Source organism: Copadichromis virginalis, linkage group LG1 (assembly GCF_057382275.1).
Source record: "Copadichromis virginalis isolate Kocher_CV1m ecotype Utaka linkage group LG1, C_Virginalis_male_GT1.1, whole genome shotgun sequence".
NCBI classification, from domain to species: domain Eukaryota; kingdom Metazoa; phylum Chordata; class Actinopteri; order Cichliformes; family Cichlidae; genus Copadichromis; species Copadichromis virginalis.
The window spans coordinates 21,087,561-21,114,109 of NC_140618.1; the positions used below are offsets into that span (position 1 = coordinate 21,087,561).

The window sequence follows — 26,549 nt, forward strand, 5'->3', positions numbered from 1 at the left end:
ACCAGGAATTACACAAAACAAGATAATTCATTTGGAATTGTATTTCTTGCCCAGTGATGAATATATGAGTGTAATGTTTGCTTTGTTCATCTCTAATTCTGCCTCTATCCTCCAAATTCTCCAATGTTTACTAGCTTGTCAGCTTTGTCTGTACTGCCTGCTGTTTATTGTTGGGCTAACACACCATGTGCTTGTGGAGTTTTAAAATTTCTTATTTGTAAAAAGAGATATTAAGCTGAAACAGAAATATTCTAAGATGCCCAGAGGCTATTTAAAGAAATTTTTAAGAGACCATTTTAAGGTCAGACTCAGGGTCGAGGTACAAAACTATGATTATGTCCTCATGATAAGCAAATATGTACAGGATAGAAACTGTGTTTTAATTTAACGGAGTATAAACTTTGTAGGTTTTTTTTCCTTTCAAAGCACAGTAGTATTATCTCCTGCCTTTTCAGAAGAAGTTTTTCGTTCTGTTCATAATGTAATCCTGTTACACCTGCTTCCCCTTCATATTGTTGTATTTAATCTGCTCATGAATATTATTGTCTGTAACCTGTCTTTTGTATGCAGTCTCAGTGAGGAGTCACCCCTCACTTCTCTTTGGGTATTTGAGAGTTCTTAGTTTATTTTGCTCACGTTTTATTGGTAAAAAAAATAATAATAGTCTTCAGTTAATAGAATACTGTAGCTGTATTAAAACAGCTTAAAATGAATAAATCTGAACTTTGAAAATGTAATTAAATGACGAAATTATTTTTGTCACTCTTCTACTAAACAGCTTTTTTTTTAATAACCATACATAAATGTTTACGTATGGTAGGATGTGAATTATCCCTGATAGCTGCAGTATTTCAGCAGGGAGCTGAAATACTGAAGGTTTATAATGGAAATTGTCTCTTTTTTATTGTTCTATAGTTTCGCTATGCTGCAGGGCACTGATGCCTTCTCTTAATGAAATTATTAACACATGATACGCCAGAACCTCTTTTCATTAGATTTCATTTCCTGCTGATGAGGCCATTTTAATTTACAATATGTTATTATTAACCATGACACAGAGGTAATTTTTTATAACGTTAATTATTTTCTGACTATTTTTTCCCGCCTCTAGAGTCCCTCTGTTTGCAATCACGTTTTCTTAATATTACTAACAGCCTCAGTTTTCAGACCTGTTGCACACTATTCACTGAAATGAAAAAAGTGTTTTAATAAGTGTATTAATAAGCATCACAGAAAATATTTTGGGATTAGATATTGCAAGTATAATTGTAAGTGTTGTAAGTATTGCAAGTATTGAAAACTTTTATTGTGTCTCTTTTGAGATTACATCACTTCATTTTAAATTTTTTATGCGCTTTATTTGCTGTATTTTTGGTGATCGACCCTCTTATGGATAAATCACACTCACACTGTTAAACACACTCAAAAGTTTACCTCTTAAGTTCATTAATGTCTCTTGGAAGCTTTTACAAAAGGTTTAAATGATGCTACCATTGCTTTATGGAGTCTGGTCATGAAGTGAGTCTATCAACACGGACCGAAAGCTGTAATGTCGCATTCGTCAAAACTTAAATGTCTCTAAGCTCTCAGTGCAGTCACCGTGTTGAATTTTTCTGCTGTCAGCCTTTTAAACACAGTCCTTTTACAGTCTCATGTAGTGTAAGAACACAGTAGGATCATATTTTCCAAGAAGGATCACACAATACCAAGTGATTAACTATTAAAGAAAGGTAAAAAGTGTACTGGGCACAACTAACAAGGTGCCGACTCCCTCCAGCAGCAAAGGAACGTAATCCATTAAACGACACCGCCCTGAAGACTCACCACAGCCAGCTTCTCCACAGTACAGCAACATTGTTGACATTTTGGCGTCCACTGTTTAAAAAAGCTGTCCAGCTTACGCCTGGCCCTCCTGGAAATCCTGCATAAAGATTTTCAGGCACTGTGCGAGTCGGTGGAGTTCAGCCAGCAGCAGGTGGAAACACTGGCTGCTGAAAATGCCACCCTCAAAGAGTTGGTGAATTCCTAATTGAAAGAATGACCCAACTCTCAGAAGAAAAGAAAAAAAATCAAGGAAACTGTCATCAGGTTCCAGGCCGGCAACATGAGGGACAACTTGGTGTTTTCAGGAATACCAGAGAAGGCAGAAGAAGACCCGGAAACAACAGTGAGTCATTTCTTCCACTCACCAGAAACCTGGAGGATGTAGTTAAAAACATCAGCTTCCCTCGTGTCCATTGTTTGGGAAATCGATGAGCTGATCGTTCTTGGCCAAATTTGAACACTTAAAAAAATACGAACTGGTGAAGAGCCACAGCCAGGAGCTAAGAGGAACAGACTTCAACAACCAGTTTTCCAAAGACATCCTGGAATGACACAAGGTTCTGTTAGAGATCTGAAAGAAATTCATCCAAGAATGCTCTTGAGCTTTCATCACTGATAAACTGTGTGTCAACAGCCAGCTTTATTGCGATCATAACACCACGCCAGGTGACCTGGATCTACACAAACGTCACTTTCTGCTTTTCCCTTCTCACTTTCCTTTCCCACTAACAGACATGTCTACGTAGAACAAATATTGCTGGTTTAATCATCTTAGCCTGTAATTTTTCTTTTTTTGTCATTTTTTTCTTTTTTTTTGTCATTATGTGTTAGCCCTGCGACAGACCATCCATCCATCCATGGGGATGGTTAGTTGATTTAGGTTACTCAAAATGGTTCTTGGGTGGCTGCATTAACTTATTTCCCTTGTCACCATTCATATCTTTTCTCTTCTCCCTCAGCACTCAGCATTATGTATGCTTTGCCTGAATGCTGGAATTTACCACATAAACGTAAACATCACAACAACAAATAAATAAATATTTTAAAGACTTCATCACAGATTAATCCTTCTGAATTTCTGCTATATCAGAATATAAAATAAATATTTAAAAAATATATAAATAAATATTTTAAAATATAAAAAAAATATTTGTATTTTTATTGAGCCAGTAGTGGTAGCAATCTGACAAAATATAGCTATCAAACCAGTTCAAATTGAAAATACAGACCATAAGATAAGCCTGCATGCCGATGATATATTACTTTTCCTTAGGAACTCACAAACCTCTCTCAGAAAGACGATCACACTTATAGATAAGTTCTTATCCATATCATACTATTCCATCAGCAGTTTTGCCTCTGAATTGCAATTTGAAAAACACCACCACCCCAATACAGTCAGGTAATATTAGATATCTAGGTATATATGTTTCTGCCAGGCGCCTCTCAGTTGCCACCATGAAAATTATGATTTTGCCAAAAATAAACTATTTTTTCTCAGTTATCCCTAATAAATCCCTTGGTTTACTTGGTTTAAATCACTAGACTCCGTGGAAAAGTAAAAATCTCTAATTTGCCTTTCATAAGCTCCAGTATTAAGCATCAAAACTGCTTTAAAAGCCTTAACATAAAAATCTTTCTGACAGCCTGGTGGGACATCTTAAAAATAACTAAATGTTCATTTTTCCCATGTAAACTAACACACATTTGGAACAATCCAGATATCTGTCAGGAAAAGAAAATACTAAAGTTTACATCGTGGCATGAGAAAGGGATAAAAAATCTTGAACATGTTATATGGAAAATCTTATGGGCCTTAAACACTCAAACATATGCACCCACTGCAAAGAGAACTCTGCTGAGAACTGTATGCATGATATATGGTCCTACACACCTGTCCAGAGGTTCTGGCAGAGGCAGGAAAGCTCGCCTCTTCTGGGTGGGTCCAGGTGCACGACCTGGGGCCCTGGGATTGTAGGTAGCAGACAGTAGGTGCTGCAAGCCATCCCCTCTTTTCAAGGATAATCGTTCACAGTGGACACAATGGGTGACGCTGTGGAGCCCATGGCACATCCTTGTTTTTTGTCTGTAGAAACCCTCACTGTATTTAAAATATGTGGTGGTAAGGCAGTGCTCTAACAGTGGGCAAATCTGATCAGGGCCAAAGCTGGTTCTGTCTTCTAAGGAGCTGTCTTGCTTTAGTCATTTTCTGACAGTCTCCACTGCCTCAGTTGTATATCTGCAAGTAACGAGTGAAACCACATCAAAGGACACTATGGTTTCTTCTGGATCCAGTATAACCCACATAGCAAGCAGGTCTGGCCCGGATCTGGTACCAAGCCGGCACTGCTGGCTGACTTCTGGCATGATAAGACGTATGTCATCCACATATGGGCCAGGCCTGGCATAGATGGTACTGCCTATGTGATGGCATGCCATATCTGGCTCGATTGCGGTTTGGTTTATGTGGCCCAGGCCTATAGAAAACAGGTCTGGCCCGGATCTGGCATCAAGCGTCATATAACGTGCGGAGGGCGGTGAAAGAGGCGAAGCAGCGCTACGGGAGGAAACTAGAGTCACAACTCCAACAGAGTGACTCTAGGAGCCTGTGGCGGGGACTAAGGACAATAACGGACTATAAAGCACCAACAACCAGTATGACGAACGCGGCCGTGACTCTGGCAGACGAGCTGAACACTTTCTATGCTCGCTTCGAGGCTGCAGCTAAGGTCTCCAACAATGCTAGTGTTAGCGGCGCTAACGGCTGCAGACAGGAAGATACTGCCAGCACCGGAAACGTGCTCGTCATCTCCGAGCATGAAGTAAGGAGAGCCTTCAAGAGAGTGAACACCAGGAAAGCAGCAGGACCAGACGGCATCCCAGGTCGTATCCTAAGAGACTGCGCATACCAGCTAGCTCCTGTGTTCACTGAGATATTCAACATCTCTCTATCTCAGTCGGTGATCCCCACATGCTTCAAAGAGTCCATCATTGTTCCTGTCCCGAAGAAACCCCACCCTGCTTCTCTCAATGACTATCGCCCTGTAGCCCTCACCTCAGTAGTGATGAAGTGCTTTGAACGCCTGGTCAGAGACTTCATCATTTCTTCACTACCAGACACACTGGACCCACTACAGTTCGCTTACCGTCCAAATCGTTCCACAGACGATGCCATCTCTCATCTCCTCCACACATCACTCACTCACTTGGACACTAGAAGGGGGAATTATGTTAAAATGCTCTTCATAGACTACAGCTCTGCATTTAACACCATAATTCCCTCCACACTCACCACCAAGCTGGAGCATCTGGGCCTCAGCTCATCTATGTGTCAGTGGATCTCCAACTTCCTAACTGGCAGACCACAGGCAGTAAGGATGGGCGGACATGTCTCAGCCTCCACCACTCTCAGCACTGGAGCCCCCCAGGGGTGTGTTCTGAGCCCCCTGCTGTACTCTTTGTACACATATGACTGTGTGGCCACTACCAGCTCCACCACCATCATCAAGTTTGCTGACGACACCGTCGTGGTGGGCCTGATCTCTGATAACAACGAGACGGCCTACGTGAAGGAGATTAGGAATCTGGAGAACTGGTGCCAGAGGAACAACCTCCTTCTAAACGTCAGTAAAACAAAGGAGCTGATAGTGGACTTCAGCACTAAGCAGGAGAGGAACTACCAGACCCCCGTCATCAACGAGTGCCCAGTGGAGAGAGTGGACAGCTTCAAATACCTCGGAGTTCACATCACGCAGGACCTGTCATGGTCCTGTCACATCAACACCGTGGTGAAAAAGGCCCGACAGCGTCTCTACCACCTCAGACGCTTGAGAGACTTCCAACTGCCCTCCAAGGTGCTCAGGAACTTTTACTCGTGCACCATAGAGAGCATCCTGGCGGGAAACATCTTAACCTGGTTCGGGAACAGCACCATGCAGGACAGACGAGCTCTACAGAGGGTTGTGCGGTCAGCTGAGCGCACCATCCGCTCCGAGCTCCCTGACCTGCACTCAATCTACAGCAGGCGGTGCTGGACCAAGGCCAGGAAGATCGTGAAGGACCTCAGCCATCCCAACAACAGACTGTTCTCTCTGTTGAGGTCAGGAAAGCGATTCCGCTCCCTGAAGACCAACACAGAGAGACTGAGGAGGAGCTTCTTCCCGCAGGCGATACGGTCTCTCAATCACACCACCACACAGTACTGACCCACACATATGGTTCTTACACACACACTGGACTTTCTGGACTTTGTTTTTGCACAACACTGGTCACTATATTCTTCATTTCCGGTTAATACTTGTACAGCTGCTGTTATTGTGTATATATTTATTTAGATTTAGATTTCTTCATACATTCTTATATAGTTCTATATTGTGTATTGTGTATTTTGTTGTACAGTTATTTTATTTTCAACTTTAATTTATATATTTTATCTTATTCTTCCCAGTTAAATTTACCCTTCATTCTAATTTGTGTTGTACAGTTATTTCATTTTTAACCTTAATTTATATTTTATTCCTTCCTAGTTAAATTTACCCTTTTTAATTTTTCATATTTATTTCCTATCTTATTCATAGCCTTTCCTTTTTTGTTTTCTTTAGGTCACGAGCAGTTGTCCAAGCATTTCACTACATATCGTACTGTGTATGACTGTGTATGTGACAAATAAAATTTGAATTTGAATTTGAATTTGAAGCTGGCACTTCTGACTGACCGGTGTCATGGCAGAGTGTATGTCAACCAGATGTGGGCCAGGTCTGGCAATGATGGCACTATTTATGTTCCTGTTTTCCTATTTTAGTTAGAAGACCCAAATGCCATGTTGCAATACTATACTGCTATGGTAGCCAACATTTCAAATGCAGGTTTGACAGGTTTGTGAGTGTACACTTTATCCAAAACCTAGTGATGGTTTACTCATCTTTGCCAGTGGGTGGCTGTAGCTCAAGAGGTAGAGCAGGTCACCTACTGATCAGAAGGTTAGTGGTTCAATCCTTGGCTCCTCCAGTCTGCATGTCAAGAGTGTGAATGTAGTTAGGAAGCACTGAGTTTGGAGAAATTGTGTAAATGTGGCATGTCGTATAAAGTACTTTGGGTAATCTGGGACACTAGAAAAGCGCTATATAATAATCAGATCATTCACTGTCTGAATAGAGCTTCGTCATGTTACGTTTGCACTGTTTTGCATGTTCTGACACATGTTGTTATTACATGGCTTGATAAGGCACACATTAGGCTGACATCTGGGGCCAACTTACAACTTACACATGGCCCACATACCGCAAAGAATGACGGGCCTTTGGTGGCCCAGATCAGGTTTGCCAGAGGTAGTTCACACATGGGCCAGCAGCAGACACACTGATGGTCCTGTGCTGGCCCATGTATGGGCCAGATCCGGGCCATACAATTTTGCTATGTGGGAAGTTTCTGGACCTTGTTGGTGAAGTCAGTGGAGTTTTTGATGTGATGGGGTGCGTTCCCCAGAAGGGGAGCTAGGATGTTGGCGAGGTTCTTGGAAATGTTGTAGGCAGCTGAATTTATACTGCTAACTGTTTATACTGTCTGAGTGGGACTCCATCTTGGCGGATCTTCGGAGGTCCCACCCACACACCTAACACCCACTCACATCTTGTGTAATTTGATCTCAATAAGTCACATGATGGCAAGGTCTCACAGTAGTTTCGCCCGAAACCTTCTGCTGATAATGACCCACACAATTTTTTAACCCATATGATGATGCACATGATAAATAGTGGGTCAGTGAACCTCTTAAGGGACAACTCCCACTAAGGCTTAAATACCTGGGACTTTCCACCATTTGGTCTTAGAACTGAGAGGTGAAACGTCTTCAAGAAACTTAAAGAAGTCCAGTCAATTTTCTTTGCAAGCTCTTTAGATTACTGTGACCTGGATGACTTAGAGCCTACACATACATTGTTGCTTTATGTACCTGTGCATTTTCGAATGTTTGCATTCCAGGTGTTGTATGTTTTTTGTTTTTTTTACAGGTGCAGCAGCTGGCAATACATTGTGCATTTCTAGTTGATCTTCATCCTTTCATTATGTCTTCCCCAACCCCTCCTCTTTTTTTTTGCCTGTCCTGCCTTAAACATTGTCATACTGTATACCACATATAATGTAATAACTGAAATAACAGAAATAGAAATAAAGAAATAAACAGATAAACCATGAACAAGAGGAGCCTATAGAGAATTTATAGAGCTGGTCTTGGAAAAGCAAAATGTGTTTGGCACAGCAGTGCATATAATTCTGATTGATAAAACTGCCAGACAGGACAGGATTTAAAAGGAAAGGGAGAAAAAACTATGAAAGAAAGGTTGTGTCTGTTGCTGTAGGCAAATTGGTTTCACTTTGTCCTGTCTGTGTAGGTCAAACAGCAAAGTCAGCTACAGCGCAGCTCAGCAACTGCTGGGACAAACTGAATCTTTTTCTCGTGTTCAAGGACATGACAGAGCTTCTCATCAGCAGCATGAACTCTAGCATTTCTGTTGAAGGACACTCAGCCAGTCTTTTTAAATAACAGTTCACCCCCATCTGCAAACATACATTACAACACAAGGAAAACAACATTAATCATAGGGATTATATTAGCTTATCGTTTTTTCACTGTTCCTTAAATATCCAGTTATGCAAACCTCACAGGTAGGTTGACAAGTTGGAGTGGAGTAGACAAATATTTATGTTATTTGTCTTTCTATCCCTCATAGAGACTCCAGGGAAGGACGACGATGGTCAGCCGGATACATCATTCTCTGACTCGTCACTGTTTGCTCACTGGGGTCAAGAGCTCAGTCCAGACAACCGGCGAGTGGCTCTGAAGCAGTTCCAGTACTATGGATATAATGCCTACCTCAGTGATCGTCTCTCTTTAGACAGGCCAATAGCAGACCTCAGGCCTGATGGGTAAGACTGGTACAAGACTGGTTTCCTTCCCACTGTTGCCAAAGTGCTTGCTCATAGGGGGTCATATGATTGTTGGGTTTTTCTCTGTATCTATGACTTGTGTTGTGATTTGGCGCTATATAAATAAAATTGAATTGAATTGAATTGAATTACAAAAATGTTCAAACACTGCAATGAGATGCATTGAATTAGATGTAGCATGCAATAACATATTTAAAAAAATATGTATGCATGTATGTATGATACACATTTTACATGTATCAACGATGAAGGCAACTTATCACATTAATGAGTATGGGTGCAAACTAATGGGGCACACAATGTAGATCCTGGGGGCTTCTTTATTTATACAAAGGGAAACACAAAATCCAGGTGACAGGTTCTTGAGACAGGTACATTTATCCTAAAATGTAACACAATGAGTTTTTCTACTAATTCTTTGCAACTTTTCACATGTAACAATTATGATACGTGTGATACATACACAGTTATGATGTCTATTTACCGGTCACTTTAGTAGGTACACCTTGCTAATACTGGGTTGGACCATCTTTTGCCATAAGAACTGGCTTAATTCTTTATGGCATTCCAGCACATTCCACACATTACAGTGAACTCGCTTTCATGTTCAAGAAACTAATTTGAATTCACTTTGAACACGGTTGGCTTTCCTGCTGTGAGCAGCCATCAGAAAACTGTACTGTGGTCACACTGCAGTCATAAAGAGATAGATGTGGTCAGCAACAATACTCAGGCTGTGGAGTTTAAATCATTCTCAGTTAATGCTAAGGGGCCCTAAGTGTGCCAAGAAAATATCTTCCACATTATTACACCACCAAAATCAGCCTGAAGGCAGAATGGATCTATGCCTTCATGTTTTTATGCCAAATTCTGACTCTATTGTGCAAATGTCATACCAGTCAGCCTTTTTCTGTTGTCCAGTTGTAGTGAGCTTGGGTATATTGTAGCCTCACTTTCCTGTTTTTAGCTGACAAGAGTGGCTCTCTTTCTGGTCTCTGCTGCTGTAGAACATCTGCTTCAAGGTTAGACATGTGCATTCAGAGATGCTCTTCTGCATATCTTGGTTTTAAATTAATGTTTTTTTGAGTTATTGTTGTGTTCTCTTTTTTAGCTACTGATACAGGGTTTAATTAAGCTATTTGCAAAAAAATAGACTCCAATGAGTCATCATAGCAGAACAGAATCCTAGCAGTGATAGAAATTCAGACAGGACTAGGCTTGGTGGCATCGAAGGTCAGGGTAAGAGACAGAGACGGGGAGGAGTCTGAATAGTAGAATGACAAAAGAGCAGTAAGAAAGCAGAATAGAGGCTGATTGGCAGTGATGTGGATGATTTGGTTAATTAACCAAACAAAAGATATGTTTACATGTGTGCATTATGTCTATAAATTTGTACATGCATTTATTTGAATATATTGGCCCTTGAAATGTAATAGCTTAGAGTTATTTGTGAGAGATTACTGCTCATATGTAAAACTTCCGGCACATTCAAAACAGTTCCCACATACAGGAATCCCTTTTGTGGGATAAATTTTAGGAATTCTATTTTAGCTTTCTTATTAAAACTGAATGAAAACAAGAAGTACGGGCAATGTCATCTTAAAATTTATTTAAAAACTACAAAAAAATACTTCCTAATTAAAGAAACACAAACACAAAACATAAGTGCTCACAACTTGCATATTGACCGGTTATCTGGTAATTGTAGTGCAGCTTAATGAAGAGATTAATAAAATACTAGAATTTCACTCATTAAAACTGGAGCGCAGATGTATTGGACAGGTTGTACCACAGAGTAGATACAACACCACAAACACAGAGGTCAAATTCACCCATCAGTCAAAGCGGTCAGAATAACCACACCCCTATCTTGAAGCCTTAATATTAATACTACTTAATCGCTTAATATTAATATAACTTTTGATATTAAGTGAACTAAAATGTTCCCTTTCATACTTTCATAGTTGTTATGAAAGTATGAAGGGGAAAATTAAAGGCCCATTTTCTTCAGGCAGTTATTTTTACTTTGAAGTTGGGGGTTTTGATATTGGAGTTTTTGGGGATTGATTCATATTTGGAAGCTTTGAAGGAGCTTAAATTAGCACTTTGTCTTTAGCTTCCTTTATAAGCCCTGGAGGTTGCAGCTTGGCAGTGAAAAGTAAATGGAGTCATCCTGTGGGGACCATGAACATCTGTTCTAAATTTATGGGCCACAGCAATTGACCAAACAAAAAAATAAAAATCCTGAACTGGCAAATATTGTTCTTAAATTTTTTATTTTCTATTTTCTATTTGGAAAACTGCATTTCTGTAATTCACCCACTAAACTATAAAACATCACAAAACTATGCAATGTTAAAAAATCTATAACAGAATCAAATCTTTGTTATTTGTGTTAAAAAAAACATTAAACATTTTTAAAATCTAATACTGATGATAAACTGATGATTAACTAAGAATTACCTGATGGTTTTTGTCTCTAATCTCACTGTAAACATCCATGTACTGGCTAAAGAAATCTACACTGGCATTGTGTTCTGATTTTTAGCTCTAATGAAAAATCACTTTGAAGTGACAAAGAATTTACAAGGTCACATGGAAAAACACTGCCTCAGTAATTGAAACCCAATGAAGAGTTTACTTTTGCCTAAAGCATGCAACACCACTCACTACCTACTAATGAGTGAATTATGTTATAGATGCAAGAAAAATGCAGTTTTAACTGGGGTTGTCAAAGAGCAATTCTTACTCTACAAATATCTGTTACAAATCGCCCATTTACAGGTGCTGGGGCAGCTGTAATACATATTTATCCCAACAGTCAAAGGTAAAGACTACTATTCTGGAGAAAACCCCAACAATCAAGAAATTCCCCTGTGAGCAAGCACTTAAATGGACACAACACAAGAATCATTCACATCACCAAACGTGATTGTGCACCTTCTTAGCGATGACAATTTAATGAAGGCCACTCCACAGTCCAAAAAATGTGATCACACAAGTTATTCCAAACAAAAATCAGGGAAAAAATTACATCACATCATCACGTTTGGGACCAGACATATGTAGATGGCTCCATGGTGGAGAATAAATGGCGATATAGTGCAAAGGTTTACACAGCTTAAAGAACTTTTGGACATTTTCTTCTCCGAACTCAATTCAGAACATTCATTCTTACTGACACTGGCTCTGCACACTCATTGAGACAGTTCCAGGGGAGACATTAATCACGCATGTTTTGTGTCTCTGTTTCACATTTCCCAAACATTATGCCTGAGCCATGGCTTTCTGCAGATACAAAAAGAGTGGTGTAGAAGCAAATAAAATAACACAGTCCTAACCCAATTCTCTTCTTTTTAATTAAATTAAATGTTCATTTCTAGAGGATATTATGGGGAGGTTTTAACTAATTTTGCTACTGTTGTTATTGAGGTAGTTGTCTGTGAACACAGGAGCCATAGAACCACACAGATAAACACCTGGGTCATTTAAAAATACCTCTGTTCAGACTGAAAGCTATGTTTCCCGGACTTTTATTGGCATTTTGTGCAGCTTCCTCTTTCTGCAAATCTTGGAAACAGACATTTAGTTTCCTTTCAGGAGAAGAAGCTGGACTCATTATTCACAATGCAAATGTCAACATGTGGTGACAGAAAACAGTGTTTTGAAAGAGAAAGAGAGGAGCGGGAGATTGATGACAGACCTTACCACTTTTCTTTTCCCTCTGCCTTGCAGAGCACCAGCAGTGCACTAGCACCTGTATTTGTTAGATTAACCATAAACCAGTGACAACATTTATGCGTTGATAATCGGATATAAGGTTCTGATAGTCTGCCAAGAAGACACTTTGGCAAGAAACCTGACAATATCTCACTCTCAAGCGGGATAGTGTCAAACGTGTCTGTTAATCATTTAGACAAGCTGAAGGCCTAAACGTTGCCTCTTATTTGTTATTTGTCCTCCACAGGTGCAGAAACATTACTTATCCCTTGAACCTCCCTCAAGTGAGCATTGTGTTCATTTTTGTGAATGAAGCCTTGTCTGTCATTCTGCGGTCTATTCACTCTGCCGTCAACAGGACACCTTCCCACCTGCTCAAAGAGATAATCCTGGTGGACGACAACAGCAATAATAGTAAGTACCCACATTTTATGTAACAGAAATTGACTGTTTGTCTAGCTGTAGCTCAGCAGCCGCAAAGAGGCAATAGATGCCTTTCCAGCTAGATTGAAGTAATAGGCATGGATTTGCAATTAGGGTGACACTTTGTCTACTATGCATTTCTAAGAGTTTTATGTGGTTTGATCACAAGCGCAAAAGTGAGTAAGCAGTGTGTTGATCTACCTTTCCCTAAGCTTCCATCTGATAATTGTCTTGTCACATCCAATTACTCCCAAGGTAATGGAGAACACCATCAGATAAAGATATTGTTTTGTTGGGTTACAGGTTGTGTAAAAACCGGGTGGAAGCCCATCCTGGATGCTATCAGAATAATCCTTCAGCATCTCTCTCTCCTTCTCTGCCTTTGTTGGTTTTGGGGGAGAGCTGAGCAATTCCAGCCAAAGTTGTTCAAAATTACCTTCAACAAAATATATACACTCAACAAAAATATAAACGCAACACCTTTGTTACTGCTCCCATTCCCCATGGGATGGACGTAGAGACCTAAAATTCATTCCAGATACACAATATAACCATCCCTCCCAAACAGTGGTCACAAATCAGTCCAAATGTGTGGTAGTGGGCACATCTGCTATATTGAGATAATCCATCCCACCTCACAGGTGTGCCACATCAGGATGCTGATCTGACATCATGAGTAGTGCACAGGTGTACCTCAGACTGCCCACAACAAAAGGCCACCCTGGAATGTGCAGTTTTTTGCGCTATTGGGGGTCTGGGGACCCAGAACCGGTCAGTATCTGGTGTGACCACCATTTGCCTCATGCAGTGCAACACATCGTCGCATGGAGTCTATCAGATTGTCAATTGTGGCCTGTGGAATGTTGGTCCACTCCACTTCAATGGCTATGCGAGGTTGTTGGATATTCGTGGGAACTGGTACACGCTGTCGTATACGCCGGTCAAGCACATCCCGAACATGCTCAATGGGTGACATGTCCGGTGAGTATGCTGGCCATGCAAGAACTGGGACATTCTCAGCTGCCATCTGCCCTGAACAATGTGAACCATGATTCATCCGTGAAGCGCACACCTCTCCAACATGCCAGACGCCATCGAATGTGAGCATTTGCCCACACAAGTCTGTTACGGCGACGAGCTGGAGTCAGGTCAAGACCCCGATGAGGACGACGAGCATGCAGTTGAGGGTCCCTGAGACGGTTTCTGACAGTTTGTGCAGAAATTGTTTGGTTGTGCAAACCAATTGTTCCAGCAGCTGTCTGGGTGGCTGGTCTCAGACGATCTTGGAGGTGAACCTGCTGGATGTGGAGGTCCTGGGCTGGTGTGGTTACACGAGGTCTGCGGTTGTGAGGCCGGTTGGATGTGCTGCCATATTCTCGGAAACGCCTGTGGAGACGGCTTATGGTTGAGAAATGAACATTCAATGCACGGGCGACAGATCTGGTTGACATTCCTGCTGTCAGCATGCCAATTGCACGCTCCCTCATTGCTTGTGGCATCTGTGGTATTTTGCTGTGAGACAAAACTGCACATTCCAGGGTGGCCTTTTGTTGTGGGCAGTCTGAGGTACACCTGTGCACTACTCATGATGTCAGATCAGCATCCTGATGTGGCACACCTGAGGTGGGATGGATTATCTCAATATAGCAGATGTGCCCACTACCACACATTTGGACTGATTTGTGACCACTGTTTGGGAGGGATGGTTATATTGTGTATCTGGAATGAATTTTAGGTCTCTACGTCCATCCCATGGGGAATGGGAGCAAAAACAAAAGTGTTGCGTTTATATTTTTGTTGAGTGTATATATAGTTTAAATATCGGTGTTTGCTTGCAGTCAGTATCTGTATTGCTGCTCCTCTGAGGGCCTTCAAACTCCTTTAATGTTAATTAGGAGCTGTGTACACTGGGTTTAACTGATGGATGAATAACACTAATTAGCTGCAAAGCCAGGAAATTTGCCCCAAGGCAGATAACAATCCAGCAAGGTGATGAAGTGTTTGTACATATCTTGTCTGCATTTGCAAACCTAATTCTTACATCTGCATGCATTGGATGTTGAGTAAACACTGTCAGGTCAAAAAGACATTTAATATATGCGTGTAACTACTGAGCTCTGTTCCTTCTGCTCTGCTATCACTGACATGACTGATGTGTGAGATCACTGACAGGTGACTTTAGTCTGCTTTGCAGAGCACAAGATATAGACTTGAAGTCACCTGTGAAAGTGGACCTGATAATTTACAGCAGAAGACTTTAACTACATCACAAAGGCAGAAAGCAGGCTATAAAAAGGTAATGATACTGTGCCAAGGTCATTTATAGGCTTTTCACTTTTAAATAGGCTCTGCACCTTGTAACAGGAACTGAGACAACCATTACGGGCCAATCAACAGGGGAAATTCTGGCACTGGGAGGAATATGTTTACCAGAGTCAATAATGCACAACATGGAGCATTGCCTGTAGCCTGCTGGAGCAAAACATAGATCACTGTGGTATGTCTTGATAACTTACCTCAACTCGACTGAATAAGAATTATCTCTCTCCTTCTGGCTGTTACTGGCCATAAAGTTGGATTTATCCAAATGTATCATATAAAAAAAAAAGTAAAACCCAGAAGTCTCGTCCCAAATTACAACTAATATTCATTCATATTTCATCAGGTAATTGAGAGCTGGAGAGCAGTTGCCTTCAGCGCCTTCAGAGACCCAAGTCATGCGTTGACATTTTGCTGATGGCATTTCGCCCTGTTTGCTTGAGCACTCCGTCACACTGCATATGATAGGCCTGGTGTTATCATTATCACCATGACTGTGAATCTTATCTGTGCTAAATGTCGTTAGCCTGTTGACCTGTGATGCTGCTGATAGTGCTGAAAGGGTCATCATCCAGAGCTTACCTCTGAGGCACCCACGGCCTTGCATTAGTCATCGGCCGCTGTCACAGCTCACCTCCGAGACATTAGCATGCAGGAGAACGTGTAGCCATCAAGGTAGAGAAGGGCAAATTGACCTAGCTGATTCCTCCTTAATTGGATAATGTCCCAAGCTGTGGGCCGCGAAAGACTTGTCCGTGTAAAAGTAGGGTTTTGCAAGGGTATCGCTTATTAGACAGGCTCAGAGGACTTGTGATCCATTCTTTACCCTAAAATGTAATATGTTAGGGTGTAGAGTTCTATGATGAGACACTAACCTGAAAGAAAACGGACAGCAGAAAGAAAAAATCATGCTTATAGTAATGTAAAATTGTTGAAGAAGACTGTCTCTGCATCATCCATCTAGACATTCAAAGGCTAGCCTGCTGATTAGCCTCTGTAGGCAACATGCAATCTTTTGCCAAGGTTTCCTGTTCACTCATTTAAGTAAGGAGATAGAGATAATAAAAAGCTTACATTTCATTAGAAGATAGTTTTAAGATTACATTTTAGCAAATATAATGTTCTGCCACACAGACTATTTATGCAAACTTTTCTCAAAAGGGATTAAAAAACGTGAAAATAATTTAAGCATGCTTAAGCATTCAGAAATTTCCTCCCTTGCCTTCATGTAAAAATAGTCATAGGCAGAGATTACTATGGCTTTTAACAGTTGTCAAAAACTGCCTGAGTTTTCTGATATATGATAGAGTCTAATATGCTTGTTGGCTAATTAATCCTTTAGTCACAAAAGTTAAATGTAAAGTTCTCAGAAACTAGTGAACTAACCATAATAGTCTCCGCTCCTTTAAAAACAGAAATAGATTCAGTTTGCTAAAGAACTTTCTGGCATGTTTTATGGCAATTTGTTACTGACCAGTAACCACTGACTTAGTGTGGAATGGTTCAGCCCCTCATGTGTGCAAAAAGGTTCCAGCATCTGTTGGAAACCACTGAGATATCCATCAAGCAGTTACTACAGGTCCAGCCAGTGAAAGCTGGAGGCTACGCAAAAGTTATGATATGATCAGAAACAAAAGATTGTATTAGTGTTCAAATTGTTGTTAATATGTACTGCCAAGAATGTGTCCAGATATTTTCCTGTTCTTTGACAATGCTTACTGAAACGTCCGTACCAGAAAAGTCTTCATCAACGTCTAGAGAATGATAAACAGGCAGTGCCAATTTGTGATAGAACTGTTAGCAATGTACTCTATGTTCACCATGTTTTGTTTTTTTAGCTTTTTTATTTATTTATTTTTTTTTAAACAAACTGCCTTTGGACTTTTTGGCTTGATTGTGGAGGAAGAGCAGTTCTCAGTTGGATATTTTAAACACTGATTTTCACTACCACTGAGTTGTGCAGTGAGAAATTGCCAAGTGATGCTGTGCAAACTACTCATCAACTGCGAGACCTGTATCCATGACGATTTGCCATCTGCTGTGCAAGCAGTAACTCCTGCTTGCTGATAAATGGTGTTTAGTTTGAACATGCATGAAAGAAACATAATATTCAAGGCATAGTCAGATTGGCTCAGTTCATAGAAACATTTATGTAAGTTATGATGAAAGATAGATGAGGAAGGAAACAATGACTAAAATCCCATTCATCAAATATCCTTTGCCTGGTTGTGCATGCAATGATATATGACACAGTCACAGCTAATTCCCTGTGCAGCTAGGAGAAAATCTGAACAAGAGGATTTTAAGCCCTGTAGCCATATGGAAAGCTTTCAAGGTTTGTTCAGGAAAAATTGTTCATTCAGGAAATCCTTTTCTATAACTGTGTTACATCTGACTGAGAATAGGCTTGAGGTGAGCTAAATGGCAGGTTCTTCTAGTTTGCCACTCACCATTAGATTTGCTATTCATCCTCTGAATGAGAAAAACCTTGACTTTTCTTTGATACTTGTAAATTATGTACTGGAATTAGTGCACGGCTGCACAGTGATGTTATAGCCTGTTTTGCTTGTTGTTCGAGTCCAACTCTATCCCAAAGCCCATTGCTTTCCAGCAGAGCCTCAGCCGGATATTGGTCCTGAAAGATTGATGAGCGTTGGCTATCAGCTATTCCTGGTGTAATGAAGTGTGTTTTATTAGGATTTGTTATGAGGAATAAGAGCATCATTCTTATTTTCAGTGCACACACACATTAGTATGTTTTAATTATTGATGGATTAAAACTTATAGATCTGTTGCAGCTGCTTTATTGGCTTTAGCCAAAGTAAATGGAATTATATAGCTAATCTCTCTACTAAATGCCTTTAAACTTGAATTAGTACAAAAATTACTCTGCTTTGAGTTTGAGAAATCTCATTAGGGGCAAATTCACATTTCAGTTGTTAGCTGATTGCAGTTAATAAGGAGGTATAGAAACCAACTGTTACTGACTCCTCTTCCTACTGTAATACTCAACATACAGGACATGTAAAATACCACAGTTTCATGTGGCATGTAGTGCATGTTCATTACTATGAGAATTAATGTGCTTTTGAATTATTTATTACCTGGCAGGAAATGGCAGCCGTCCACTGGAATAAATTAAACACACTCTGACTCTTTTCTGTTGAAGCACTCCTGTTTCCACATGTGGTCTGCTTGTAGTCCAGTTTTGGTTGCATGCAGATAAACAGTGTGAATGGAGAGCAAAAGATAGATGGCATTTCCTAAATGCAATCTCGAAACCAACAGATTGCTTTACAAGAGCTTCTTAAAATGTATCTTTATTCGTAAACAATGATTAGTGTGAGAAACAACTGTACCCATCATCCAAAAGTTGGATGTTGCCTCCAAAGCATAAGTCAACAAACTAGTGATTTATTCCAGAATACGTAAATCTTTTTGTTTTTTACTTTTGTTGCTCGATGACATTTTGTGTCTGGAAAGTGTGAGTGTGCACAAACTGAAATAAGTGGCATCTCCTGCGCTCACATTTATAGGTGGGATATCTTATCTATATTATCACTCTTCATAGAGTTTGTTGACATTATATAATTCAGACTCAAGGGTGAAGGCAGGATAGCGGACATTTTATAGAACAGCTTCACGTACCTGTGTATCCCACAGGCCAACTGGAACTATGATCAAGATGCAAGAAGGTCAACCGTAGCCAAATACATCCAGAAAGTAAGACAGGTGCTCAGAAGCCAGCTGAATGGTAGGAATAGGATCTGAGCCATCAATAAATAAGCCCTATGAGTCATCAGATACTCACCTGGAATACTAAGCTGGCCACAGGAGACATAGATGCCACTGATGTCAAGACGCAAAAACTCCTCACAATTCATTGAGGTTTTAACCCAGAGTCCAGCACTCTGAGGCTCTACGAGCACCAGAAAGAGAGAGGGTGAAGATTTATTAGCGTCATAACCTAAATCCTTGAAAAAACACAGAGCATCTATGAATACATCTGGAAGATAGTCCCCTGAGATGAGTGCCTCAGGCACTCAGACAGTCAATGATGAGGAACAGAAGGAGGAACTGTGCCATCAGATAGAGGAAGGGGCTGACAAGACATCCTACCAGTGGCTAGAAAAGGCCAGCATAAAGGACAGCACAGACACAGAGTGTATGAGGAGTCTACCACAGTCAGAAGGACCCAAGCTGCAGAATGTCCAAACTTACCCCAGAGACTATCCATCACAAAGGAAGAGGAAAAAAGATGCAGAGGAGGCAGAACCAAGTAGCTGGGATAGTGTATGGGATCATCTATGTTTATTATAGACTCGAAGTCTCCAACTCCTGATAGGAGACACCAACAAAGGTGGATGTAGTGATGGATCTGGCAATCCCAGTAGACAACATCAGAAAGAATGATTGTTAATAAATAGCAAAGGACCAGGGGCTGAAGGAACAGCTGCAGCAGATGTGGAAGGTAAAGGTCAAAGTGCTCCCAGTGGTAATAGGAGCATAAGAAGCTTTAAAGCTCAACATCAGAGGTCTCTGCCCAGAAAAGTGCAGTCCTAGGAACAGCTAAATAATCCGCCGAACCGTCAAACTCCCAAGTGTCTTGTAGAGGACCCGAGCTTGAGGAACACATGCACCACCACCCCAAGTTCAGCAAGAGGGAGATTTATTTTTTATAAAACAAGACCCCTTATTAACTTCACCTTGGGTGGCAATGTAGTATGCTAGGAATTATGTGATGTCAGCAGACTAGTGTGTCCGCATGTGTGTGTATAAGAACCTGTGCAATTCTTTGGCTTTGGCAATCATGTTGCTTTACTGTGAATATCAATGTAAAGAAAGACATAATAAAATTGTCATACTCCACATATGGAGGAGATGAAGATAATTACTGCTTTTGCAACCCTTGAAAGGATTCCAAAAGAAAACATGAGCTCTTAGCACTCATTTCTGCTCTTTCTATAGGAATTCAATGCTGTGGATTCACTGGATCATATGGTATGAGACTTGTTTACTAACAGTTGTCAAAATTAACTATTAAGTCAGAAGCCAGCAGAAAATAAGGCTGAAAAATATTTCATTTAAAGACCACATATTGGTTTGCTGAATGCATTGTTGGACTGTGGGGAGTCTTTACATTCCAAGAAAATATGCTGCCTTTATTATCTTTGTAGAGTTGATGAGGACTGGACCGTACAACTTTTGAATAACAGAAACTTTCTTTAACAGAACTTTTTGCTAGCATTATTCGTTTAGAAAATCAAACTTATTTTTTTTCTAAAGCACCTCACACTGCCTCTAATAAAGCTAGCACAGCATAATTTCACGGTAGCCACTTTTTGTCTTCTCGCAGCTGCTTCTCACTCTCTTCAAACTGAAAAGATGGTTAAAACAGTGGGAACACAGCCTCGGGTGATTTATGTAAGGAATGATAAAACACAGTACTGATAAAACTTTTATTTTTCCCCCCAGCTTTATCTGGTTGATAGTACAGTACAGAGCTATGATGTAATTTTGCCTTATCACACTGGTCTATGCTGATATTTTACAGCAGACTCAGAAGCTTGGCCTTTTTGAAAGAATTCGTTTCCGTCTCAGTCTGTTTCACTATCCTTGGCATTTTTCTAGTCGAAGCACAAGGTGAACCTGTAAATGTGCTGTTGTAATTTATTGCATTTTTGAGAAAATTACCAAAAATGTGGCTCTCTCAAAACCTTGAAGTAAAATACATATTTATTTGTCATGTAAGCAGCAATGAGTCATATTCTCCATGGCGTGATTCATCACACAGTATACAGCTCAGGTAATAATGGAGGTAAACTTTGAATCCAAACATCAAACCACAGACATTTCATCTCCTCCTTCCATGTTTTGAAAAGCATTGCAGGCTGAGTTCTCAATATTGCAATATCCCGTTATGACTGGTAAGCCCCATGGAGGTCTGCAGTGCTGGCTCAAGCTGCTGCCTGTTTGGTCCAGTGATCAAAGCAGTGAAGCAGAAGTGCTGCTGGCCTCCGACCAGTGAAATACTGCCCACTGGAGGAGGACATGATGTGTTCTTGTGGGTGGAAGTTTACTTCTAAGTAGCTCTCACTTTTCTTACCCTTTTCAAATGATATCTTCAGACACTGATATGCATTCGTTTGTTTCTTGCAGATGAGCTAAAGGAGAAACTTCATGATTTTGTGTCTGAGACTAACAGCCAACGTCCAGGATTCATAAAGATGGTGCGGCACGACAAGCAGGAGGGTTTGATCCGGTCCCGAGTGAGTGGGTGGAGGGTTGCTACCGCCCCAGTCGTTGCCCTCTTTGATGCCCACGTTGAGTTCAGTGTCGGATGGTGAGTAACTCACAAGTGCAGCATGTGAAAAGCTCAGCTTAGCAGCACAAGAGCGCCGCTTCTTGAGCCATATTGCTCTGTGAGGGTTGATTGTTTCTTTTTTTCAATCGAACCATCAAACTTCCTTTATATAAATAGCAGGTTAGCGCAGGTTCCAAAAGAGTACGAACAGATTCAGCTGAAAAAAATTAAATCATATTTAAAGCTAGATAAAATAAATTAACAAGACATACTGTAAAATAAAAATATAATGTACACATACACAATGTGCATTACAAGCAAGTGGATAAAAATTAAGTTACACTACTGTAGATTAAATAAAATTGAGAGACAAAAAATTGTAACAAAACTGCAAATTCACTTAAATCTAATTTTAGAAATGTATTGTGTATATATTACTTTAAAAGAAAGAAATTTGCTATGTCTTTATAATGAACTAAGTAAATAAAAAATACAGTACATGATATTCATACATCAAAAAGCCAAGCTGAGTAGTTTTATGTTTACGACTGAATAAACAGCACTTCGGGCTCTTCTCAGGACTCACTCACTCGCACTAAGAGTGGGCCAGAGCATAAAAAAGCTGCATCCCTGCCCAAAGATTTTTGTTCTGCACTTTGAAACATCTGACTTGTGCTAGAGAATGTGAAGAGCCTCAGTGATTCACACAATATATACATTTACATGTACGCCAAGCAAGACAATAAACTTTTGTTCTGCCGGCAACAGTAATTTGTATCTTTGTATGACAAGATCACTGAAACACATCAACTAACAGTTAAAAATACAGAGTCCGATATTAAATGTGAATTCAAAGGTGCAGGGGTTCTTTGTCACTTTTCAAACCGGCATGTAAGACCCACTCGTGTATTTAGATGAGAAGCATAAAGACCTCACTCCCTTTGGTCAAAATCACATCAAAATTAAAGAATATGATTTTTTTAAGGGGAAAAAGTGGATTTTAGGTGCCTTAATAAAAATAAAATAACAGTTATATTCAAATTTTCCACAGTATTTGAAGGGCACACACATGCATAGATGGGAATTTAGATGTATACTGATTGTATAAGTGCAGTTTATTGTAATTATTTATTATAGCAGATCCAACCTCTGTTATAGCTCATAATATAATTTTAAATTTTTCTGTGTGTGTGTGTGTGTGTGTGTGTGTGTGTGTGTGTGTGTGTGTGTGTGTGTGTGTGTGTGTGTGTGTTCCTGTTATTGTGTATTGTGTTAGTTTTTCCATGAATTGTATTTTTTGAAAAACTGTTTGGAAAAGAAAAAATGTGTAATTGTGTGTAAACAAATCTTATCTCTTCCTATTTTGATTAAAAAATATAATTTCCATAAAGCTTTGAGATGAGCAATGAACTGAATAAAATTGTTTACTGAACAAATACCCTAACCTGACAAGTGTGGTCATAGAGTCGATGGAGAAAGCACGCAACAACACATACTGACACTGAAATATCTTTCTCTCTCCATATTTACAGGGCTGAACCTATTCTGCAGAGAATTAAAGAAGACAGAACCCGGATAATCTCCCCATCCTTTGATAACATCAAATATGACACTTTTGAGATTGAAGAGTATCCGCTGTCTGCACAGGGCTTTGATTGGGAGCTGTGGTGTCGCTACCTCAACCCACCCAAGTCCTGGTGGCACAAGGGCAACAAGACTGCACCAATTCAGTAAGAGAACTACATAATTGTTTTTAGCCTAAATAAAATAAAGTGATTAAAGTATTCAAAAACACATGTAAATCCTGCTAAAAATGGATTTTATGCACTTCCCTGAACGTTTTACAAATGTTCTTGGGTCACACATCTTTTCCTGCCTTCTGTTACTATAGCAACTGTGTCACGCTAACATTATATGTGCAGAGAATAGCAAAAAAAGCTCATCTTCATCCCCTTAAATCCTTCAGGAGCCCAGCTCTGATTGGCTGCTTTGTGGTGGATAGGCTGTACTTTGAGGAGATTGGTCTGCTCGATGAAGGGATGGAGGTGTATGGGGGTGAAAACGTGGAGCTGGGCATCAGGGTGAGTAATGATGTTACTCCTCTAGCTATGGGCCATTGTTCATCCAGGTAATGTGTGGAAAATTAACTATGATAATGAAACTTAATGGTTGTTAGGAGCAAGGTCGCCGAGGTCTTCACTCACTGGTTCATATGTAAAATGCTAAACTCATAAGCCTTACCTTGGAAAGTGTAATTTGGCTTCAAGCAATGGTCTCTGTGCATTTAAAAATTGTGTGGGGGAAAGAAATATGAAGCAGCCTTTGGGGTTATGTAGAATATCCATTATACAAACTGTCAACACTGTATTTTTGCTGAATGCTACTGTTTTTAATCTCAAAACTAGAGAACTGTAAAATAAGGCTGGCACTTCAAATTACTGCTGATCAAAACATTCTTTGGAAAGTTCTTAGAAATATATAACTCACAAAACAATCTCCCTTCATGGCACACATAGTAGTAGTAGTAGTATCACACTGCCCAATAAGTACAGCAAGTGATACTGAGTGTTAAAAACAATGAAAGGTGTCCACTGCAGGCAAGGTCTTTATTTTAATTTAATTTTTTTGATCTTTCATCATTTTTTGGGCTTCTGCTTCTGGTGAACTCCACTGTCACTCCTTTTACTGTTGCAGGACACTTGTCAACTCTATCCACGTCCACAGACGTGCAATCGGGATTTTGGAGAACTGCACAGGAGTGTCCCATAAAAACCAACCATAAAAATGTATTCTGATGGACACATTTGCGGGACCATAAAAATATGTTTTTCTCCTGTTGGTAGGTGTTCAGTTGGCCATGTAACCTACTGTACATCTATCTCTGAATGCACTGACTCTAACTCATGACAGTCTAACGCAGACTGTCTCAGGACTATATGTATTACTATCCTTATAAGAGAAGGATAGAAAGTGAAACCAAGTATATTTTTGAAGAATATGTTTTGTTTTGTTTTTAAGGAACAGGGAAATTTGGGAAAATATTAATATTGGCATATTGCTTATTTGGAAAATTAAACTGCAAAACTAACATTTGACTTCTCCCATTACAATAAAAAAAAAAAAGTGAATACTGGCCTAGACTTAGCATAGCTTGGCTCGAATTAGCTGCTTTGTTTTTTATTGTTACCTTATCAAGGCACAGAGATCATTTCTCTTCCTTTTTTACATAAATTTACAACAAGAAAAATAGTAGAAAAACAGGGAGGCCATGCATTGCAAATGGTGAGATGATTTGACTGGAACAAGTGACTCGAGCAGAGGGAATTATCCCTTTTTTCCTACTGTACCTGGAATACACTGTGACATATTCCCTCATGTAGATTTAGCTAGAACAAATGATCACTACTAATGAATTCTGAAGTCTGAATGATCACCTTCATGCCCCGGCGATCCCTCTGAAGCACATGTGAGACTCTGATAGCAACCGTGTGTGAACAGAATGCTGACATTGTTTAGAGCAGAGAGATGCACCGTGTCTGCCGTTGAGTTGCGTCCTTCTAACAGTGCTTTAATTAATTTGTACACCCTCATCAGCTTTGTCTGGGAGCTGAAAATCGCTTTTGTGTGCATTCACTTCAGCAGAAACAAAAGCAGATGGGCCAGAGCTATAAGTACCCTCTAGCAGATGATAGCACACATGTACTATACCAAGATCATTAATGCAGCTATCAGCAGGTTTATTAAAAGCAAGAAACGAGGGACAGCTCCTCCTCAACTGCACTTTCCCTGGATTTTTTTTTTTTTTGTGAGCAGAAAATGGAGACAAGTTTTTGACAGGATGCTGAATGTAGAAATAACCATTCTCACTAATGACAGAGATGCAATCATCAGTAAAGAAGGGTGATTAGTCCTGCAAGTCATTACATGCTTTTAGAATTCCCGAGTCTGATAATAGCCCCAGTGCCTGATTCATAGCTGAACACATTGATGATTTTATCACATATATTATAACCCATCGCTTTGCCTTCTTGCTTTATTATCTTAGCTTTGAGTTCAGTCTTTGTCCACCATGTTGTTTACTTCCATGGTTATAATTGACTGAAGGAACTTGCCCTTGCTGGGAGTTAAATGCAGTTTATAGTTCTGCAGCATTTTTGAAACAGAGGGTGAGACAATGAGCTTAGAGCTACAAGTCTGAAGGACCCTGGCTTGGCCCCAGATTAACAGTCCCATAGAGCCCCAACAGGGTCTGTTTGTCTGTCTGTAGCGTATTGGTCATGCCTCCAGACCACCTGCCAGCATGCAAACTGGCTGCTGACGAATCTTCAGAGACACAGTCAAGCCAGGCCAAAAACTGCAGGCTTTGGCTGGGGTTTTAAAGGGCTTGTGCTCTGTAGAGTGAGGTTTGAATGAACTGCTGCTCTATGATCACATTTGGTCACAATGCAGAAGAATAATATTTGACTATCTGGATGTGTTGTTTTCATAAATGGCATCTTATGTGTATAACTGAAGGGGGATGCATCTCATCGTGCCTATGAACAGGGGATTATACATTTCTGCCATATGTGAAAAAATCCAGCATCATGTGCTTCATATAAGGTTTTTATTTTATGCTATTTAACATAAGAGCTAGATTCTTTTGTTCTGGTACACATTAGAATAAAAAAAACTGTTTGATTAAATCCAGTACCAGTCAAATGTTGGGACACACCTGAGAACATTTCTCTTTATCTGACAAGTTTATAAACGTGATGCATAGTGCATATAAAAGAGTATTTGACTATTATACACAGTTAGCAGTCAGTGCGCTAAATCCATCGTAACTGTATTTTGTCAAATGTAAATTTAATGCAGTTTGTTCTGAATATGTAAAATTCATAACATAGAATATCAGGGATGTTTAGAAGTAAGACATTTTACAGGGAAATCTCTAAATAACCCAGATCATTTTTTGGTTCAAGATGAATCTCTGGTTTAGTTTTCCTCTCTCCTGGCTGTTGATGATTTACCC

At 40.0% G+C, this 26,549-nt stretch overlaps 1 protein-coding gene across 1 annotated transcript in view; it reads left to right on the forward strand.

The window, feature by feature from the left end:
• The window catches only part of galnt18b (UDP-N-acetyl-alpha-D-galactosamine:polypeptide N-acetylgalactosaminyltransferase 18b), a 107,499-nt gene that overhangs the window by 40,957 nt on the left and 39,993 nt on the right, over positions 1-26,549 (forward strand). Inside the window, exons 2-6 of the mRNA XM_085454206.1 lie at positions 8,553-8,748; positions 12,737-12,903; positions 21,391-21,574; positions 23,068-23,265; positions 23,502-23,616. Coding sequence (XP_085310332.1) covers positions 8,553-8,748; positions 12,737-12,903; positions 21,391-21,574; positions 23,068-23,265; positions 23,502-23,616 — 860 coding nt within the window. The remainder of the gene's footprint in view (positions 1-8,552; positions 8,749-12,736; positions 12,904-21,390; positions 21,575-23,067; positions 23,266-23,501; positions 23,617-26,549) is intronic.